This window comes from Mastigoproctus giganteus, chromosome 9 (genome assembly GCF_048544385.1).
Source record: "Mastigoproctus giganteus isolate SK-2022 chromosome 9, ASM4854438v1, whole genome shotgun sequence".
NCBI lineage: Eukaryota > Metazoa > Arthropoda > Arachnida > Uropygi > Thelyphonidae > Mastigoproctus > Mastigoproctus giganteus.
This window is the reverse complement of record NC_143583.1, coordinates 115052749-115074060: the sequence shown is the minus strand read 5'-3', so window position 1 is coordinate 115074060 and position 21312 is coordinate 115052749. Positions and strand designations below refer to the sequence as shown.

The following is a 21312-nucleotide window of genomic DNA, read 5'->3' as shown; positions in this document are numbered from 1 at the left end:
ATTTTCAAGCTATCGACTACAGCAGATGAAACATTTTCGTTGCATATGATGAAGCAAAAATGTTTCATCTTAACATGCCAAAAATTCAATCTGTATGCTGTTAAAAGTGCGTTATAGTGAGTTGTTACAACGTTAGAGTGAGATATGGGTTATTATATAAAAACAGCGTTATAGCGAATCAGTGTAGAGTGAACCGCCTTATAATGAGGACCTGCTGTACAGGAATTTTTCTAGCAAAGGCATATTGAATACTGCATACAGTTCTGGAAGTTTCATTTTAGGATCTGTTGGAACTGGTGCAGAGAAGAGTAGCAAGATTGGTGAGGAGAGCAAAAGGGTGCTCTTAACAGGAAAGGCTTCAATTTTGTAAACTGCCGTGTCTGGAGACTGACTCAATATTTTTGAAGTCTGATTGAGGTGTTTAAGGCCTTTAATGGTTTGAGTAAGCCCAGGATTCATAGAATCCCTCCTCTTGCTCAACTACACATGAGGAGACATAATTTCAAATTGAAGGATGGTTGCAGGTCGGATGGGTGGAAATTTGTCTTCAGCAGAGGGTTGTGATTGTTCAAACAAACTCCCTTCTGCTGTTGTGGAGGTGGGTAGTGTGAATAAATTCAAGGAAGAATTATATAAATTGTTAGAGGGGCAAGTGAAATGGGAGGTGTTGGCTTTTTTTTTTTTTTTTTGAGATGGTGTATAAGCTTGCTTTCTGCATCATATGCCACTAATGCTACTTCTAATAATAATTATTATGAGAAAAAACAATATTTAATCTTGAATAATATTTTTTAGGAAGCAGAAAGATTAGAACCTAGTGATGACTCCTCTGGTTACTCCTACATTGACTATAGTGAAAAGCGTTCCCTTCCCATCTCAATTCCAGACTATAATTGGACAGAAAAAGATAAAGGTGGAGAAAAATTTGTGGTAAGTAATTTTTATAATTATTATATTATTATTATTTTTTTTTTACTTCATACCAAAATGAAATTTTGTCGTACATACACATGAAATGCTGATATTATGGACTTGCATTTCTGATCTAGAAATACGTGAAATTGTGTTGTTCATCGGATTAATATTAAAAAAAATTTACTAGAGCAAAATTAGAATACATGCCACATGTTATACAAACAACTTGTGACCCACACCAGAAATGTCTGCAGTTAGGTAAAATTTTGAACTTTAGAAAGATTACAAAATTTAAAGAGGGATTATCCTTGTGGATCCCCTGTAATAGGGGATGTGATCATTTGTGCTTACCATGTGGAAAAATTTAAGAAACTGAAGGTGTGAATTGCAAGAGTCAGGACAGTGATGGTAGCAGAGATTCTCCCTCAGCACCATAATGCCAGACTCCTTATCAGCATCCTAATATGGAGGTGCAGAATTTGGGTGAGCTGTTCTGCCATATCTCCCATACAGTTCTGAACTTGTGTCAATCTCTCACTTCTTAGTGCTATGAAGAATGACTTTTGTGGGGAACACTTTGTTAGTAATTGTGTTGTCATTGTTGCCATCCACTTTTATGGGACTGGTTGCGGGAGGGGGGGAAAGAATGCAAGTTCAGCAGTGGAGAAAATGTGTACAAAACAGTGATGAACTTGTGTTAAAATAAACATAAGTACTTAAAAAGATTTTCAGTATGTAATATGCAAAGAAAAAACATTGGTAGCTTTGATTTCAGAGTGGCCTCTTATACAGTTGAAGCTCTATATAACGACCCTGTAGGGGATTGAGAAAAACGGTTGTTATATCAGAAAGACATTATATTTGTCATTCATAAAATCAGCAACAAAACAAGTAAAAGCTTGAAAATATAATGTTACTAATAAAATATAGTATAATCTTATTTATAAGATTATAGTAGTAGTTGTCACCAACAACTAGTAGTTGTTGGTGACTCTATTGTCAGGGTAGCGGGGAACATGCTTTGCAAAAAGGATAGGTGGAATAGGACCAGGGTATGTCTGCCAGGGGCAAAGGTTGATGACGTTGTAGAGCGGATATCATCTTTTAAGGGCAGAAAAGGTGATATAGTTGTACACGTTGGCACTAATAATATTAAGAGTAGGAGACCGGCGGAATTACTTAGCAAGTACAGGTCACTGTTGAAAAAAAAGCCGTGAATTAGGGTTGAATTTGAAAGTGTCTGCAATTCTGCCCAGACACGATAGGAGGGAGTATATGATGAGAGCCTTGTCGATCAATTCGGCCCTGGAGGGATTGTGCAAGGCTCAAAGGGTAGAATTTTTTTCAGCCTGGACTGTAACAGGAGAGATTGCTTCTACAGGGATGGGATACACTTAAATAGAAAGGGTGCAAGAATTTTTGCTGATGCTGTTGAGGCAGTTAGGTGGGTCAGAAAACTGCTAGTTGGGGGGATACAAGGACTAATAGATTAACAGTAGCCACTGGCAGAGGTGGAAGTGATTCTTGCACTGCTTCTATTGAAATGAGCAGAAGCCTGAAAAACAAGATGCAGGATGTTTCAGAGACTGCTGGGAGTCATTGCGGTACAAGTAAACACATGGGTTGTGTTAGGGTAGCCAAGAATAGAAACAGGTGCATGTATACCTGCGTGTACACCAATGCTAGGAGTTTGGTAAATAAATTTGATGAATTTGAGGTATTGCTCAAAACATCAAAGGCAGATATTGTTGGGATATCAGAGACGTGGTGTCACACAGATATAAGGAATGCGGAACTGGAATTTGGGGAATACGATGCTGCTGCAACAGGATCTGGAAAGGTTGAACAGATGGGCTGAGAGGTGGCAAATGAAGTTTAACATTGACAAATGTAAAGTACTACATATGGGAAACAGTAACCCCAGAGCAACGTATCAACTCTGCGGTACTACACTGACAGTGGTGGAGAATGAAAAGGACCTGGGGGTAATTGTGCAGGCAGATATGAAGAAAGGATAGACAGGACAGGAAGGGAGGAGGGGTTATGCTATTAGTTGAGAAACGCATAAAGTCCAAGGACGTGAAGCCAGTCGACATCAATGGACAGGGCAGTGTCGAGTCAGTTTGGTGTGACATAAGCATAGGGAAATCAAAATTGAGAGTAGGAGTGTGCTATAGGCCTAATGACTCTGATGAGTATAATAAGATATTGTACAGGGAAATAGAGTGGGCCAGTAAATCAGAGAGTCTTATAATGGGGGATTTTAATTTCCCATATACTGACTGGAATTTGTGGGTTGGTCACTCGCACACTAGCAAGGCTTTTGTGGATTTATTGGATGATTGTTTTCTACATCAGCATGTTCGTGAGGCAACAAGAGGTAGCAATACCCTTGATCTGATTATCAGTAGTGATTCTTCATGCATTAAGAATCTGCAGATAAATGAACCACTAGGTGGCAGTGATCACAGTGTGTTGAAGTGGGATTTACTCAAGGAGGTAACTACCATCAGAGGTAAAGGGAAGGGTTTTTGTTTTCGTAAAGGTGACTATGATGGTCTGAGACAGTATTTAAATTCTATACAGTGGGACCAACTGATGATGTTACCAACAGCAAACTCAAAATGGGAAGCATTCAAGGAACTAATCTTGGTGGCTACCAGGCTTTACATACCAACTAAGAAATATGTTCAAGGTTTAGGCCTAAATGGTTGTCAGATGAACTAATGAGACATGTGGCAGAGAAGAAAAATGCATGGGATACATACAAATTAATGGGTGACATGGAAGCCTATGATAGATATAAGTTGGTCTGTAACCAAGTCACAAAGGAGATTAGGCAGGCAAAGGCAGACTATGAAAAATCCTTGGCAAAGCATGCAAAGAAAAACAGAAAAGAGTTCTTTACCTATTTAAACTCAAGAAGGAAAGGGATGAATCAGATTGGTCCACTGGATATTGATGGTTCAACAGTTGAGGATCCTGCTCAGGTGGCTAACAATCTAAACGAGTATTTTGCATCTACATTCACGCATGAGGAGTTATTCAGGAAGGAGAATGATGTAGGTAAAGTAAACATTGGCAGTGAGCTGGTTGATTTTGTAATAACTGAGAGGAAAGTGGAGGAGAGATTGTTGAGGATAAACATAAAAAAGGCACCTGGGGTGGATGGGATCTATCCAGTTATATTAAAGGAGGCAGCAAAGGAAGTAAGCAAACCCCTAGCCATAATTATGAGAGCTGCTTTGGACTCAGGGGAGGTACCCATAGACTGGAGATGTGCAAATGCAACCCCAATTCACAAAGGAGGATCAAAGGCTGATACAAGTAATTATAGACCTGTTAGTTTAACTTCTGTTCCAGGTAAATTAATGGAGGCACTGGTTAAAGAAGCACTGCAGGATCATCTAGACAAGAATTCAGTTATAGCTCAGACGCAGCATGGTTTTGTTAAGGGCAGGTCTTGCCTGACCAATTTGATTGGATACTATGATGTAGTCACAAAAGAACTGGATGCAGGGAATAACTTTGATATTATATATTTGGATCTTAGAAAGGCTTTTGATACTGTTGCACATGGAAGACTGCTGCACAAATTGGAGCAGTGTGGCATTGGAGGCAAATTCCTGCTATGGATAAGGGGATGGTTGAGTGGCAGAAGACAGAGAGTGGTAATCAATGGACACTGCTCAACGTGGACTAATGTTATTAGTGGAGTTCCTCAGGGTTCAGTGTTGGGTCTGTTGTTGTTTTCGGTGTTTATGAATGATATTGATGATGGGATATCAAGTTTAATGTCCAAGTTTGCAGATGATACAAAGGTTGGCAGGGTTGTTAAGGACACCACTGACGCTATGCTGCTGCAACAGGATCTGGAAAGGTTGAACAGATGGGCTGAGAGGTGGCAAATGAAGTTTAACATTGACAAATGTAAAGTACTACATATGGGAAACAGTAACCCCAGAGCAACGTATCAACTCTGCGGTACTACACTGACAGTGGTGGAGAATGAAAAGGACCTGGGGGTAATTGTGCAGGCAGATATGAAGTTCTCTGAGCAGTGCAGATGAGCTGCAAGAGTAGCTCATGGTGTCTTGTCAATGATATACAGGAATTTTTCTAGCAGGGATAAGGAGGTGATTATTCCCTTGTATAAGGCAATGGTTAGGCCACATCTTGAGTACTGTATACAGGTCTGGAGGCCTCATTTCAAGAAGGATGTAGAGCTGCTGGAATGGGTACAGAGAAGGGTAACAAGATTAGTGAATGGAACAAAGGGTTGCTCTTACGAAGAAAGGCTTAAGTTTTGCAAATTACAGAGTCTGGAGACTAGGGCACCGGCGAGGTGATCTGATAGAGGTGTATAAGGCTTTGAATGGTTTGAGCATGCTCAATGCCAATGGGATTCTTCATCTTGCTCAGAATAATCAGCTCAGAGGGCATAAATTCAAATTGAGGAAGGACGGATGTCGGATAGATGTGCGGAAATTTGCCTTTGGCCAGCGGGTGGTTGGTTGGTGGAACCGACTTCCATCACTTGTTGTTGAAGTTGATAGCCTAAACAAATTTAAGGCTCAACTGGACAGGTATTTTGAGCGAACGGAGGGGTGAAATGGGAGTGGTGTGTTTTGTTTTTTTTTTTTTTTTTGGCTGATGCTGAATAAGCTTGCTTCCTTTCATCATATGCCTCTACTAATGCCAATGCTAATAATATGTACTTCAGTATTGAACAAGAAAATTATGATTGTAAATTTTGCATTGATTGCAGAGTGCAGTAAGGTTGCAATTCAATCGTAAATTTCACTACATAGGATAATACCTATCAAGATCTAACAAGAGAATTGTTTTATACTTCAAAATAATCTGTCAAAACACAGTTTCAGTGGTAGCGCATGTTTTAAAAGAGAATTATGAAGATGCTCGATAGCAGTTATTTCACTTTCGCAGTTAGGCTGCACTTTAAAAAAAAATCGATGCACAAGTTCTAATACTTGATGAGCAGCCTTTTCTGAAATTTCTTGCTCAACCATAGCAGGTTCCTCATCTTCATCACTACAAATTTCAGAAGATTCCATTAATCTGCATTGAGTTCCTCTTCATTCATGCATATCCTGAAAAATTCAATGTCCACATCCACCTCTGTGCAGTCTTTGAAGTTTAAGTTTTCTTGTAAGTTTGGTGATGATGCACATGCTCAAATATTTGTTCCTTGTTATTGGACTGTTCTTCACAATTAATAGAGGAAAAAACATGCAAAACGTCACACATTGCATCATTCAAGGCAGTAAATTCAGCACGTTTGAAGCAGTTGGCGATCACTTTTTCATCAACCTCATTCTGTGCTGAAACACATAAATACATTGCCTGCAGGATGTCGATTTCACATTGATTTTTGCTTTCAAGACAGCACAATTTTGTTTAATAGCATTCTTTTAAAAAGTACCACTTTTTTTTAAAGACAGGTGCAATGGGCTTTATTTAGCAGTAAAACTGAGAAAAAAATAATCTGTATATTGATGTGGAAGCCGTTTTCTTGAGGCGGCCATTGTGAATGATAGGCCTAACCGATCGGGCTGAAAGTAGTCTCAAATTGAAGATATTTCTTCCTGAGTGTGCAGAAAAATGGGAAAATATAAAAATTCTGAATAGTTTTATTTTATGGAATGGGCAAGAAACTCTCCATAACATACAATAATTTTGCAATAATTAATCATTCTCTCTTAAAGATTGGATTGGAAATATATTGCATTAATGGTGAATAGAAAAAAAAAAAAAAAAAAAAAAAAGAAATGGCTTATATTGTATTCAGACACCATTTCATTAGCTACATAGCAATGATAGTCTTGCTTACTAGGGCAAGTGACTAGCATACTTACCTGGTGCTGAGGAGGCCGTGATCAGTAAGGCTATCCTCAGGGAGAAGATTTCCCATTGCACTACAGGTTAGCTGACTCCTGCCACTTTCCCAAACTGGGATAGATGGAGTGTGGAATTTTTGTTAGTAGGGTGTTGCATTCGTGTTCCGCCCCCTTTTAATAATCATAAAACTGTGTGTTGTTGGGAGGTGGTGTGCAAGGGGAGAAGATAGAAAACGGACAAAAGTGTAAAGACCCCCAGGGTCTACCCGGCACTGGAGGTCTTCCCCAACTCCACATTTATGTCATCGTGGTGTTTTACAGACTCTGTAAAGGCCAGATGTGAAAAACAGACAGTTATCTATATGAAAATAAATTGGCCTGTTGTTCTGGATTCCATAGTTTAAGGATAGATGAATTCTGTATAATCCATAAAGGTTTTAATAATAAATGACATGAAGCTTTCAAGGTTAAATGGCCCCCTTCATCAGCAAATTCTAACGGGCTAAAGTTGTTAGAGACAAAATTTAACAGATACAGAGTTGTGCATGCAGTGATATGTGATTAAACATTCAACTACTAGATTGCTGCTCATTATTGTTGCATGTTGTTGGATGTGTGTGGATTTGCTGACAGCGTTTATCCAGTTTCAAGATAGTTGCTTCCAAGATAGGGTGTAGCCTCGTGCCCTTGCAGTGATTCATAGTTCTTGAATTTCACGAAGTGTTAAGTGACTCTAGCCAAAGGTGGTGGGTGGCGAAGGTGTCAGGATTGGTCAATCACTTTGTAGTCGCGCTTGGGATTAAGGTCATTGTGGGTCGAACAGAAGTGTTCCACGATTGCGGATTGGTTGGTCTCACCAAGGCGAATTGATCTGTTGTGCTCTGCAAGGCAGTCTTGAAGGCATCTCGAGCTCTCCCCCTATGTAGCAGCTGCAAGTTATGCGGTATTCCTGGAGGATTTTTGAAATTGGCCTGACATGCCCAGGTAGTAGGGAATGTGGGCAGTAGGTATATTGTCATGCGTTGATGACGGTATCGGGTGGATTGAGAGCTCCTGCACTTACAATAAGCACTTGTCCAATATGTGTGTTGGATAGCCACAATTGACCAGGTCCGTTCTCACTCTGGAAATCTCATTATGCCTAGCTTCGTCTTAGCTGGAATGGCTCCAAGCGTGGGAGAATAGGGTGTGGGTGGTGCTGTTGAGATGGCTAGGGGCGTGGCCCAATCCTTAGTTGGTAAACTGCCTGCATCGCATTGGCTTACGGCATACCATGGTTTCCAGGTGTGGGCCCACACATTTTACCAGGACATCTCAACCCTAGCCATCTCAATAGTACTGCCCACATCCTATTCTCCTGTGCTTCGAGCCATTCCAGCTCGGATGAAGCTAGGCGCACCAAGATTTCCAGAGTGAGAATGGACCTTGCCAATTGTGGCTATCCAACCCACATATTAGATAAGTGCTTATTGCAAGTGCAAGAGCTCACGATCCACCCGAGACCGTCATCGACGCATGACAATATGACTACCGCCTACATTCCCTACTATCCGGACATGTCTGGGCAGATTTCAAAAATCTTCCAGGAATACTGCATAAAATGCATGCAACTACATAGTAGGAGCTTGTGTTCTCTGGTTTCTAATGTGAAGACTCAGGTTGCCCCTCTTTTGCGCAGTGGTGTGGTATGCTGCTTAACTTGCAATGACTGTGGCAGCTGCTACATAGGAGAGAGCTCGAGACGCCTTCAAGACCGCCTTGCATAGGGTGACCATACTTCTGGGTTTCTGAGGACATGTCCTCGTTTGTCCTAGTTTTTCTATTTACAACTCAAGATTTACATTCACCTTAAATTTTTACACCCTCTGTACTCATTTAAGCATCACTTATAAGAATGTGAGTGATATCCAAACAAATTATGGTACATATAGTACGGGTACTTTTCTGTTATATCCACCGTGGCTGCTGCACTATTGTCGGGTTTTCATTAAATATCACAGACCACACGTGCTGTCATATCTACGTCAATGGAAAGCGTTATAGCTTACGCGGCCGCCAATAGACAGCGCAGAAGTTATGGTGGCTATATTTTTTGAAGATGATATGAATGAGGCATTCCTTTCATTCGCTCATTCATTCATGCCAGTCTTTCAAGAAAATATAAAACGTATTGAAAGAGACTGTATTTCAATAATTGAATTGCGGAAAATCCTTAAGACTGTTTTTCATTTGCTCAAGGAGAGGAAAACCAATAAATTTCTTCCGTTAAAAGTATGCTCAATACTAAAAATTGCAACAGAAAAGGGTAAGGAAAATGAAGTCACACAGTTTAGAGTTCAAATTGAGAATTTGTATGGCCGTACTTTAAAATATATTGAATCATGGTTAAAACCATTAGATGAGTTTCAAATCTTAGAATGGATCAATTTGGCAGAAATTCCTTCTTGGGACAATGTTCATTCCTGCTTAGAATATCTTTGTGAGAAGGGAATCACAGTCGATGATGTAAAACTGTTTGATCAATGGCATAATTTAAAGTTATTCTTGGAAACACAACAAGAAAATGAGAAATGGAATACATTAACTGCAAATGAGAAATGGGTGATGGTTTTTAAACAATGTAAAACTTTTGAATTAACTTCAGAGTTACTAAAAATTGTACAATTCATCTTTTGTGTATTTGGCCACAATGCAAATGTTGAATGTGTATTTTCATTGATAAATAGTCAGTGGACAAAGGAAAGAAACCAATTAAAAATTGAAGCTGTTAAAGGAATATTATTTACTTTATATAATATGCAAATGACATGTGAAGAATTTTACAACCACATAATTAATGAACCAAAAGTTTTAGCAGAAATTTTATCTTCAAGTAAATATTAATTTCAATGAATTATTAAATGTTTTTTTAAAAGAATGCCTATTTAATTTTTATGTCAACAAGATGTATTTTATTTTGCCACTATTTTCTGTTTTTTATCTTTTGCAATAAAAAAAATTATAGTCCTATTTTTGTATTCTTCCTAAAATTAATTTCTTCCTCTGCTATCCTAGTTTTCATAAAAAATATATAGTCACCCTATCCATTCTTCAAGGTTGTTCATTAATTTCATGGTATAAAATTCATGGAAAAAATAAGAAATTGATGAACTACTGCATAAGGAATGTGTTTTTTTTTTTTTTTTGTCAAACTTGAGAATTAAGTTCTGAATTATTAAAAATTATAGTATTTATTCCTTCTATATTCGGTCTTCATTGATCAACATTCAGTGACCAAAAAGGAAGAAACCTGATACAGTTTGAAGTAAATAAAGGCTTTGTGTACTACACATAATATGAAAAAGAAATGCCAAGAATTTTAAGATCAAATAACTAAACAGCCGAAAATCTTAGAAAATATTAATTTTTTAAAAGTATTAAGTGTATTTTTAAAAGTATTAAGTGTATTTTTAAAAGAATGTCTGTTTTATTTTATCAGAAGAAATTTCTATTTTATCAATAAATCATATAACGTTCATAATTTTTTGTTAATAAAAAAGTTTAAAATGTCCTAGTTTTGTCTTCTTTTTAAAAATGGGAATGTCCTAGTGTCTCTAAAAAAATATGGTCACCCTAGCCTTGCAGAGCATGACAGGTCAATTCGCCTTCGTGAGACTGACCAATCTGCAATCGCGGAACACTTCTGGATGATCCACCGTGACCTTAACCCCACCGCAGTTACGAAGTGATTGACCAATCCTGACACTTTCTCCACTGCCTCTGACTAGAGTTGCTTAAAATTTCGTGAAATTCAAGAACTATGAATTGCTGCAAAGGGCACGAGGCTACACCCTATCTTAGAGTCAACTATCTTGAAACTGGATAAACGCTGGCAGCAAATCCACACACGTCCGTGCAACAACAATGAGCAGCAATCTAGTAGTTGAATGTATAATCACACATCACTGCGTGCACTGTATCTGTTAAATTTTGTCTCCAACATCTTTATCCCATTAGAATTTTGCTGATGAAGGTGCCCATTTAACCCTGAAAGCTTTATGTCATTTATTATTAAAACTTTTATGGATTATACAGAATTCATCTATCCTTAGTTATCTATATATTAATATGGAAGCTGTTTTATTGAGATGTCCATTGTGAACGATAGGCCTAACCGATTGGGCTGAAAGTGATCTCAAATTTAAGATATTTCTTCCTAGGTGTGCATTTGACCCATACTGGCTTACCTGCCCACGGCAAAACACAGACTGCAGTTCTTTAGGACAGAAAAACTCTGCTACCAATTCCGAAATTTTCGCAATGGGTACAGTTAGTAAATAATAATTTGTAGTAAAATTTTCAGTCAGATTTTCAAAATTTACATTTTTTTAAAAAAATTCCATAATGGAACTGTTGAGCATCAGTTTCATTACAATTTTGCTGAAATATTTGCCATGAGTACTTGAATAGCTCAAAGACTATACAAACTTTTGACCTGGTTCCTTTTGCAATTAGTTTTATTTAGCGGTAAATTGAAGAGTGGGGGGGATCCAGTTTGCAATAAAATTTTCTGACCGGTTTTCCAAATTTTTTTTTTATTTTTTAACGGTTCCGAAATGTTGAGCAACAATTTTGTTACAGTTTTGGCAAAATATTTGCCATGGGTACAATAATTGTATTTTTGTTCAAAGGATGATACAGCTATACATGAAAAAAATTATAAAATTGCATATTTATTCATTTTTTTTTTAAAATAAATTTTATTACCTACCTGAATCTGCCTTGCTGACACTTTAGCTAGCAGCAAAGGGAGCCGAGGGAGAGGTTTTTGTAATTACTTTGATATTAATCTTTACTTCTTGGAAACAGTTTTGGCGAAATATTTGCGGGCGCCTCCATAGCCAGGTGGGCAGGAGCAGCAGTGCGTAGCACACGCTTCTTGATTCGACCGGGGTTCGAGCCCGTGACCACCAAATACGGAGGATGTGGAAAGGTCAGGAAATGACCACCGCATATCCCCTGAGCAATATAGCCTTAGTTGCTAATGTTTCCAAATAACATAAGGTGAAATATTTGCCATGGGTAAACATGCAGGTGCTTATGCTAAAAAGTAAACTGAAAGATAGCAACAATAATTACATGAATATGAGATTTTGATTCCAGACTGCCACACTTTCTCAGTGATGAATACTTTGAAGCTTATTTGGCAATATGGGTAAATATCCTTTGAAGTAGCCTTCTTGACACTGTATATACTGATTCTAATGCTTTTGCAACTGCTGGAAGCATTCCTGATAGGCTTCATTTGGAATTGCTAATAATTACTCTGTCATATTCTACTCTGTCATATTCTAAATAGTTTCCTCAGTCATTGCAAATCTGTTCAAGGAGACCTTTAGTTTGGGGGGGGGGATCTTCACTGGGAGCTAAATCTGATGAATATGGTAGATGGTGGGCCATAGTGATGGAATACTTTGTAAGAAATTGTCAAATGGAAAGGGCTGAGCATTGTCGTGATACATGTGACTGTTTTGTGGTGTTCTCCAAACAGCATTTTGTAATTGCCATAACTGTTTTGTAGTACTCTGGTTTCATTCTGACCACATGGGACATTCATGATGAACAATGTCCTGTAAGTTTAAAATGTGATAAGCATTATCTTCATATTTGGCAGAGATTGTCTTGGTTTTTTTTTTTTTTTTTTTTTTGCCATAGTGATGTTTCCAGGTCATAGTCATATACCCATGATTCATCACCAGTAATGATGGAAAAAACAATGTGGATCAGCGGTAGCATGTTGATGAAAATACGGCATGAGAGAACATGCTGCTGCTGTGTGTGATCATCAGTAAGGATGAGAGGCAAACTTGATGGAAACATATTGAATTTCTAAATGTTGTGTTAAAATCGATTGAATATTCCATAATAAATACCAGTTTCATTAGCAACTTTGTGGATTTGTTAAATAAACATTGATCATTCCTGATCAGCTCACATACACAAGTGCAAGTGATTAAATCATTAGGTTTTGAAGTTGGTGAAGTTGGTGTTATCTTTGAAAGACAGTTGGCCTCTTTAAACTTAGGCTAACTGTCTTTCAAAAGTCTTTGAATGACACATGGCATCTCTTCTGAAAGCTGGTTCTAACATTTTGTGGATTTCTGTTGTGCTTTGCCCTTATCTGAAACAAAATCTGATATAAACTTGTTTTTCAGTAAATTATTCATTTTAAAATGATGCAACAAAACATCTTCAAATTCGGTGTATGCTTATTCAGAATGACTGGATAAAAGCGATTCATCTGTTACATGCCCTACATGAGTTGCTGAATATGTTGTTACAACTGACTCGCATATTCAGCAATACTGCAATATCAAGATACAAGGTCATTCTTCAAACTGTATGATCATATCTTGTATACACACCCTCACATACAAATTAACAATCATATAAATATAGAAACAGTTACATGGGTGCAGAGAATGAAGGTCAGCACTGTCTTTATCATTAAATTTTGATGATAAACTGCTTGATGTTACATAGTTCATTGCTACATGTCTGCACCGAATTTCACGTGCCATTAATTGTTGAGTAATAAACATTGAAACAGAAGCTGTAGACAACGATTGGAGGGTAACCAAGATGCCATAAACAAAAAAAACTGAGACACAACGGAAGAACTGAAGTAAAGAGATTTGGAGATCAGTGGGGAGATTGAAGGATCTGACCACTAGGGATGTGTCCTGTGAAAGTTAGGGGTTTGTCAAGGGGGGGAGCATTGGGTGCCTGTTTAATGCTGCTGTGTTTCCCTGAGTTTTTATGCTGTGATCCTAGTTATTTGTTTTATTGCAGCTGTTGGCGGATCTGTTTTTGGTTGGTGTTTGTTGAGTTCAGTCCCCCCCAAACTTTGATAGTGTCATGTATGTGTTCTGGCTTATATCAGCACTCTGCTCTTCAGTACATAGATATCATTGCTGAGTCTTTGTAGTAGTTGACTCAACATAATGATGCCCTAATATAAAATGCATTTGCATAGAGCCTGCAAATATGATGCTTATGTTAAGATGCCTCTGTTAGGAAAATCTTACTTATGATGATCTTCTTCCTAGGAGTGTAGTGCAGGAGTCTAGGGAGCTCTGTGCTGCCATTTTCGACACATCCATCTGGAGTTCCTTGAACTACTGTGCTAGCCTTCTCTTGCTCTGTGAAAATTAGAAATAACAGTAGTTGAAGATAATCAGAACATCTTTCACAGTTTTGGAAGTTATATTTGTATGAGGAGTGGTAGAAAAGTAATGCCTCCAATTTTATTCCTCCAACTATGCCTTTTATATCAATTAATACTCAGTTATTAATAAACACACTGTTATTTTCCCACAATGTCTTCATCTTCTATGCACTCTGACTCTGAGTCAGGTACTGTATTCCTGTAAAAGTCTTACTGTAAAAGTCTTACTCTTGCTCTGAACACTGTTCTTGAGCTGGTCGTTGTCTGAAAAATGGTTCCACGGTGTGCATTCTTCAGTGGGCCAAAGAGGTGATAGTTCGAAGGTACAAGATCCAGGCTATGAGAGGGTTAAGGAAGAACAGTGCACCCCAGTTTTGCAGTGGCCTCCATCATGTGCAGACTGGTGTGGGGTCATGCGTTAAGAGTTGTCATAGAGGAGAAGAACCTCATTAAGGTTTCTGTCCAGTTGAACTCTACAGATGCAAGCTTTCAACTTTTTCAACGTTTCCACATACTGATCTGAGTTGATTGTGGTGCCACGATCCAAGAAGTCCACAAGTAAGACTCCATCTTTTTCTAAAAACATTGTTGCTATGACTTGACCGACAGTAGGCTGTCTTTTGAACTTCTTGTGTGGTGAATTTTGATGGTGCTACTCCATCGACTGTCTCTTCGCTTCAGGGTCATAATGGTGGACCTGGGTTTCATCACCTGTGACTGTGCGTGAAAGAAGAACCTCTCTTTCACTCTCGTGGTGCTGGAGAAATTACGTACAGATAATTTTCTGGGCTTCTTTGTGCTCATATGTCAGCATTTTCGGGACCCACCAGATGCAAACCTTATTTTAGCAAACCATAATTCCTTTATGAAGGCTATCACAGCAGGTTTTCCTATACCTACTGCATCGTACAATTCGCATGTTATGAAGTGGTGGTCCTCTTTGATCAGCTCAGCGATCCGGCTCTAATTGTCTATTGTCACCGATGTTACTGGCCGGCTGCTTCGTGGCTTGTCAACAGTGTCACTTTCCCCACTCTTAAAGTGTCTTACGCAACGTATAACTGTACTCACATCTACAGTATTGTCACCATAAATATTTTTGGGACGTGTATGGATTTCAATAGGTGTCACTTCTTTCTTGATAAGAAATTCAATCACCACTCTTTGCTTGATACGTATATCTGTAACATGAACCATCCGTGTGCTGCACTCACAAGACTAATCACTGCACCACTCGGTATGGTGAAACTAGAGACCTCTAGTGACCACTCAGTGACATGCAAAAATGATCTACGGCACCACATTTGAAAACTCCTAGACTGCTCCTTTGCCAGTGGATTGAATGAGTAAATTTATATGCAGCTGTTTCAGTGACCTGTTTATTGTTAATCTTGTTTTGATATTGTACTTTTTTTTGTTATTCTCATTATTTTGTCACTGATTTCTGCTAGAAAGGGATCATTATGAATTGTTTCTGGGCTGAGCAGTCAACAACAAAATTAACTGCTTAAACTGTGAAGTATGCTATGTAGGTCAGAGCAAGAGGAAGCTGGCACTTCTGCTCAAGCAAAAGTAGATAGATGTAAAAAAAAAAAAAATGGAACAGAGAGCTTTTTGGACCTTGTGCCTGCACCCCTGGTAAGAGGATCAATGGTACAATTTCCCTATTGGGGGCATCTTAACATTGGATAAATATCGTATTCAGACTCTGTATGGAAGCATTTTATATTAGACTACTGCCGAACACAATCAACTGTTACAAAGGTCTGCTTATCAACAATGATACCATCCATATATTCAAGGGTAGATTACTGGTTCAGACCAGGTCTTGTAGTTGGCAGTGACCCAACACAGCAAACAAATGATCACCCTGCTAAGCAAGATCCATTGACAGCTGTAGTAAGACAAACAGCTAGGATCACAACAGAAAAGCTCAGGGATAAACAGCAGCATCAAACATCCATCGTAACCCCATCTAATAAACCCAGACTTATTAGCAGTTGTGTCCCTCTACTCACTTGTATATCTCTTAATTTGGTTCTTTATACAGGGTGTCTCAAAAATATTGGTACAAACGTTTAGGGAAGGTAGGTAATAGGAACCCATAACTGGAAACATCATGGGAAAGTAGTAGCAGAGGCACAAGAAGCAGAAATGACACAAGACAGTAATTAGTGGCAAACATTTATTTGACATAATATTAACAATGGAGTATGAGATGGATGCATTCCATGATGTTACAACAGATGCTTGAAGGTTCCACCACGAGACGCGATGCATGCGTGACACCGACGCAGCATGGATTGGCAGACACAGTCGAACATACCTGGAGTTTCTTTGACAGTAGCAGCAGCACAGACGAGTCTCGTTGCGAGATCCATTTCCGTCTCCACCGGCGATTCATACACGATAGATTTGGGGTCCCCCACAGAAAGAAATCAAGGCTCAATAAATCAGGTGAGTGTGGGGGGGGCAAGCAACGGGTACACCACGGCCAATCCATTGACACCCAAAACGCCTGTTCAAATGGTCAGGAACACACCTTCCATAACGGGCAGGCACCCCGTCATGTTGAAACCAAATGTTGAGTCTCACATTTGCTGGAACATCGTCAAGTAACCCTGGTAGAACTTGTTCAAGAAAGATCCAATATTTAGCGGAGTTCATGCGGGATGGTAACAGGTATGGGTCGACTAAGCAGTCACCGACCATACCTGCCCACACATTTATTGCGAAGTGATGTTGTGCCGTATGGGGGTGCACACCGTGTGGGCCCTCTGCTAATCCATACACAGGTGCATGTCTGCCAGCTCACAGTTCGTATATCGATGCATCCTCTTCGTGCTGCGACTACTGCTTGAATGAGTTAACCAGAAATTTTCCCTCTCGCAAACTGATGAACAGCGCTGTGTACCGACTTACGGTGACATTTCCGCATATGGGTTCCTGTGCGATTCACATTCCTTTAGATGTTACCTACCTCCCCTAAACATTTGTACCAATAATTTTAAACACCCTGTATATATGCCATGTTGGTTGCTTCTCCCAGCTTTGTCCTATAGCTTTTGTTTATGACCACATTGTGTTTATTACCTCTTGGTTAGCATCACATCATGTGACAAATCATGCAGACATGCGGCATTCAGCTGTGTGTGTGTCGTTGAGTCATTCACCTGTGACCTTCATTGATGCATTAAGTGCTGGACTTCGTTCTTGCAAAGAATTTGATATGGTTCTGTCCAAGGTTACTGTGCAAGCTGGATCATATAAGATTCTTAGATGTATTGTAGGGTAGCTGCAAGGCAGGAGGCAGAGGTTGTGATTAATGGTTACTCTTCAGACTGGACTAACATTAGAAGTGCCCCCCCCCCCAGACACTGCAGTGGTGTATGAGGCCCTGAGATGGGGATAATAGGGGCCATACATTCAAATTATGTGGGAAGAATTTTAGACTGGGTTATTGAAGGTTCCCTTTCAGCTGGCAAGTTTTTAATCACTAAATTTTTTTCCTCTGTTAGTAGTTAAGACTGAGGTCTCTAGTATCGTCTAGGGATTGTATTTGTAATGTAGTATGCTTTCTGTGATGAATCAGCATTTTTGTGCTTCTATTGTATTATTCTAGTGACCTAGTTTTGTCTGAGTGTACTCAATCTGTGTGATCATTCTACATCCGATGGCGACATGCTTTATTGTTTTTGGAGCCAGGTAGCAAAATCAACATATGCCATCTGTCACTCTGGGATCCTTGATGTATTTCATGCAGTTCCTAGTGTTGATTATCTTGGATGGCAAGCATAAATCCTTCGGTCTCTGGGAAGAGCCTCCCACATCTTTTGTACATAGTCCTAATGGCATTCAATGTTGTATCTGTCATGCAGTCCCATCTTTGCACATCTTTCTCTTTGTTTCTTCTATCTGTGTGAGTGAAGTCTCCTTGTTGTTGAGGAGTGTGTGTGTGTGTGCGCGCCATATTTCTGTCTTTCTTATGGGTAGATTGATATTGTTTTCCTGGAAGTACGCCCACAGAGTCTTAACACCTGTTTCTCCATTAGGTCTATCAAACCCCCTTCCCCTTCTTTCTTTGCTATGGTCAGTCTCCCAATGGCTGACTTTAGGTGTTGGTGGCTCTTGGTCATTGTTATCTTGGTCGATCTAATAATCTCCCCCAGTTTGGTCTGGTCCAATCAGTGATCCTGAAGGAGTATATCAGTACTGGGATTGTGTAGGTGTTTATGGCTAGGTCTCTCCCTCTGTTGTGGTTTCAATGGAAACTATTCAGCTGATAGTTTCGATGGAAAGCTGATGGTTTCGGCTGACTGAATTTCCTGTTGATGCACTCCATGGGTCATGTGTTTGTCTAGGCCAAATTTTATCCTAATATCAGTGCTGAACTCCTTGATGGTCCAAAGTAGCTGTTGGAGTTTATTCTTGGTTGCTGCATAGTTTGTCATCCATATACATCACGTGAGAGAGGGTGTACAGGTTCTTCCTACCTTCTTTAAGAGTATATTTGTACTTGCTATTGTTAAGCATGGTGGACAGTGGGTTGAGTGCTAGACAGAGCCATAGTGGGCTCAGGGCATCTCCTTGGAAGATTTCTCTTCTGATGGAGATCAGTCTAGTCATGATGATCTTGATTTTGATGGTGGTCCTCCACTTTGCCATGGTTGCTTCTAGGAAGTGTGTCAGGGTCGGGTTGACATCATAGATCCTCACTATCTTTATCAGCCAGCTATGGGGCACAGAGTCGAAAGTATTGCAATAGTCAGGGTAGGCTGTCTAGAGGTTGCAGTGCTTCTTTCTAGGCTTGCTCCAGATTAGCAGATTATCAGATAAGCAATTAGCAAAGGTTGCTCCTTGCATCCTTTGCTAATTCTTTCTGCTGCTTGGCCATGATATTCTGGCTCTCCAAGTGGTCTGATATCTTCTTGGTTATGCAGCTAGTCAGGTTCTTGTACATTGTTGGGAGACAAGTGATCAGTCTGTAGTTCCCTGAGTTTGTGGTGTCTTTGTCCTTAGCCTTCAGAGATGTGATTCTTTGAGTCAGAGACTCTGAGATTGTGTCATGATGCATTATCATCTGGGTGAACTCCCTGTGTGCAGCTGAACTTCATATATCAATAGTTGTGGATGTTATCTATCCTTGGAATTGCCAGTTGTGGGACTTCCTGATTGAGTGTTGTACTTCTTCCTCCTGAATCTCCCACATTCTCTCATCTCTTGTATGTTTTTGATTTTCTTCCATTCTAAGTCTATCCAGGGTGCATGGTTATTATGGCTAACTTTGCTGCTTCACTTTGAGCGCCTTCTTGTCGTGATTTCCATTGCCCTCGTCCTCCTCCTCTTGTCTACTGTTCCTGTAGAAGACTGTCTGGTTTTCATCAAATATCAGGTTCTCTGTTTTTCTCTCAGCACACTCCCTGTATCGGCACAGGCTCATGCCAAGTGCAAGGAGGTTTTTCTTGAGAGTGTCAGGTATTCTTCAATATTCTTATTATAGATCTTGTATTTGCTTTGGATACTATCTTTCTTGAGGATAGTCTTCACTTTTCTGATCAGCATCTTACTTCCGTTACCCCCTCGTTACTAGGTCATTTGGCCTTTCTTCACTCTCAGCTTGTCTCTTCTGCTGTAGCCTTCTTTCCCGGGCTGGCGGTTCCTTGTCTTTGCATTTTTGTTTTCTGCCGGTCTCTGAGTTCTCTTTCATTCTTCCTCGTGGCTGCTACTGTGGCACAGTAAATGGCTGTGTGGATGACATGTAGCGTTACGTTGTTGAGGTAATCCAGTATTATTCTCTGATTGAGGTCTGTGGCTTGCGACAGGATTCTATTGGGTCTCTGCTTCAGTAATTTTGTGGGTAAGGTCCATTCCATCGAATTATGCTAGGGCCTGCTTCTTTTCTTTTATTCTGGATATTACAACCTTGTCTGTTTCCACTTCTGCTCCTCTGGGTTGTACTTGTTGTTCCTCTTCTAGTTCTGGTTTAGTTGTGTCCACATTCTCTGTAGTTGGTCCTGCTTGAATTTTTCCAAAATTGCAGGAGCTGTCATGTTATTCATGGCATGATCCGTCTGTGGTCTGTTTTTTTTTGTTCTGTGATCTGAAAAGTTAGGAACCATTCCAGCCACTTGGTGTAGTTTCATCTTGTACATTGTCATATCAGTCTCTATCTTGGTTACTTTTAGTTGCTAGCATGATGAACATATTCATTTTGATACTACACTTTGATATGGCTTTTTCTTCCTTCCTGGGTGATCACTAGTGCAGTTGCACAGGAATTACTTCCAGTTGGTTGGGCTGGATGGTCTTGCCCTTCCCTTGTGGTAGTCTTATGGGGACAGTGCCATTTGCTCCACTGTCTTCTTCAGGAGACTGTATTTGACTTTTCAAACTTACACCTCTGCCCTAAAGGCCTGAATGTGAGTGACTTTATCCTGCACCACATTTGATGCAGTATGCTTAGTATTTCTGTCATCTTCATCCAGCTCCTGTTTAGGTTTGGCATTTGCATCCAGTGGTTGGTGGGTGGTAGTTATTGGGAATGGCACCATTCTCTGCCTCAGTCATCACTTTGACATTGGGGGAGGCAGGCCTTATGAAGCAACATCTGCAATTTTTTTTTTCTCATGGCAGGTCCATTACATTGGTAATCTGGCATCATAACCACTGGGCTTATTATTGTTAGTTATTATTTTTGGCTGGGTGCTTCAAAAGCCTGGAACTTCCTGGCTCTACTCCTAAACATTTCACTGGCAGCAGGCAAACTAACCGTAAATACCATTTTAAATATCATTTCTCTCTCTCTCTCTCTCTCTCTCTCTCTCTCTCTCATATATATATATATATACACACACAACACCGATGAGCCAAAACATTGACTAAGCCGACCGGGCTAGCCTGGTGGGTAAAGTGCCTGCCTCGCAACCCAAAGGTCGTGGGTTCGAATCCCGCCTCGGGCTTGGATCAAAGCACTGCAAAAACCTTGGGAGGTGCATTGTGGCCACAGAAGCCGATGCGCCAACAACTACCAAAAAAAAAAAAAAAAAAAATTGACTAGTGAGTTGTTATGCATGCAAATCGAAGCAACTGCAGGTGAGCTACGGCGCATGCGTGGGTCGGGACATGGTATAAAAGACACACCTGATACTGAGCTCCGTTAATCAGTGTTACTCTTGTTCTTCAGATGGGAAAGGCAGCAAACTTAAGTGAGTTTGACAAAGGCAAAATTGTAATGGCCAGACAACTTGGTCAGAGCATATCCGAAATGGCACGGTTGATGGGGGATACCATGGTCAGCCGTGGTTAATACCTACCGAAAGTGGTCCGAGGAAA

The 21312-nt window shown here is 39.8% G+C and overlaps 1 protein-coding gene and 1 non-coding gene across 2 annotated transcripts in view; both read left to right on the top strand.

The window, feature by feature from the left end:
* The window catches only part of Snx27 (sorting nexin 27), a 300277-nt gene that overhangs the window by 69348 nt on the left and 209617 nt on the right, over window positions 1-21312 (top strand). The window contains exon 3 of the mRNA XM_090381146.1: window positions 796-930. Within this exon, the coding sequence (XP_090237272.1) occupies window positions 796-930 (135 nt within the window). The remainder of the gene's footprint in view (window positions 1-795; window positions 931-21312) is intronic.
* Window positions 6784-6945, top strand: LOC150080662 (U1 spliceosomal RNA). The gene has a single exon (XR_016547479.1). It is a non-coding gene; the product is annotated as a U1 spliceosomal RNA (small nuclear RNA).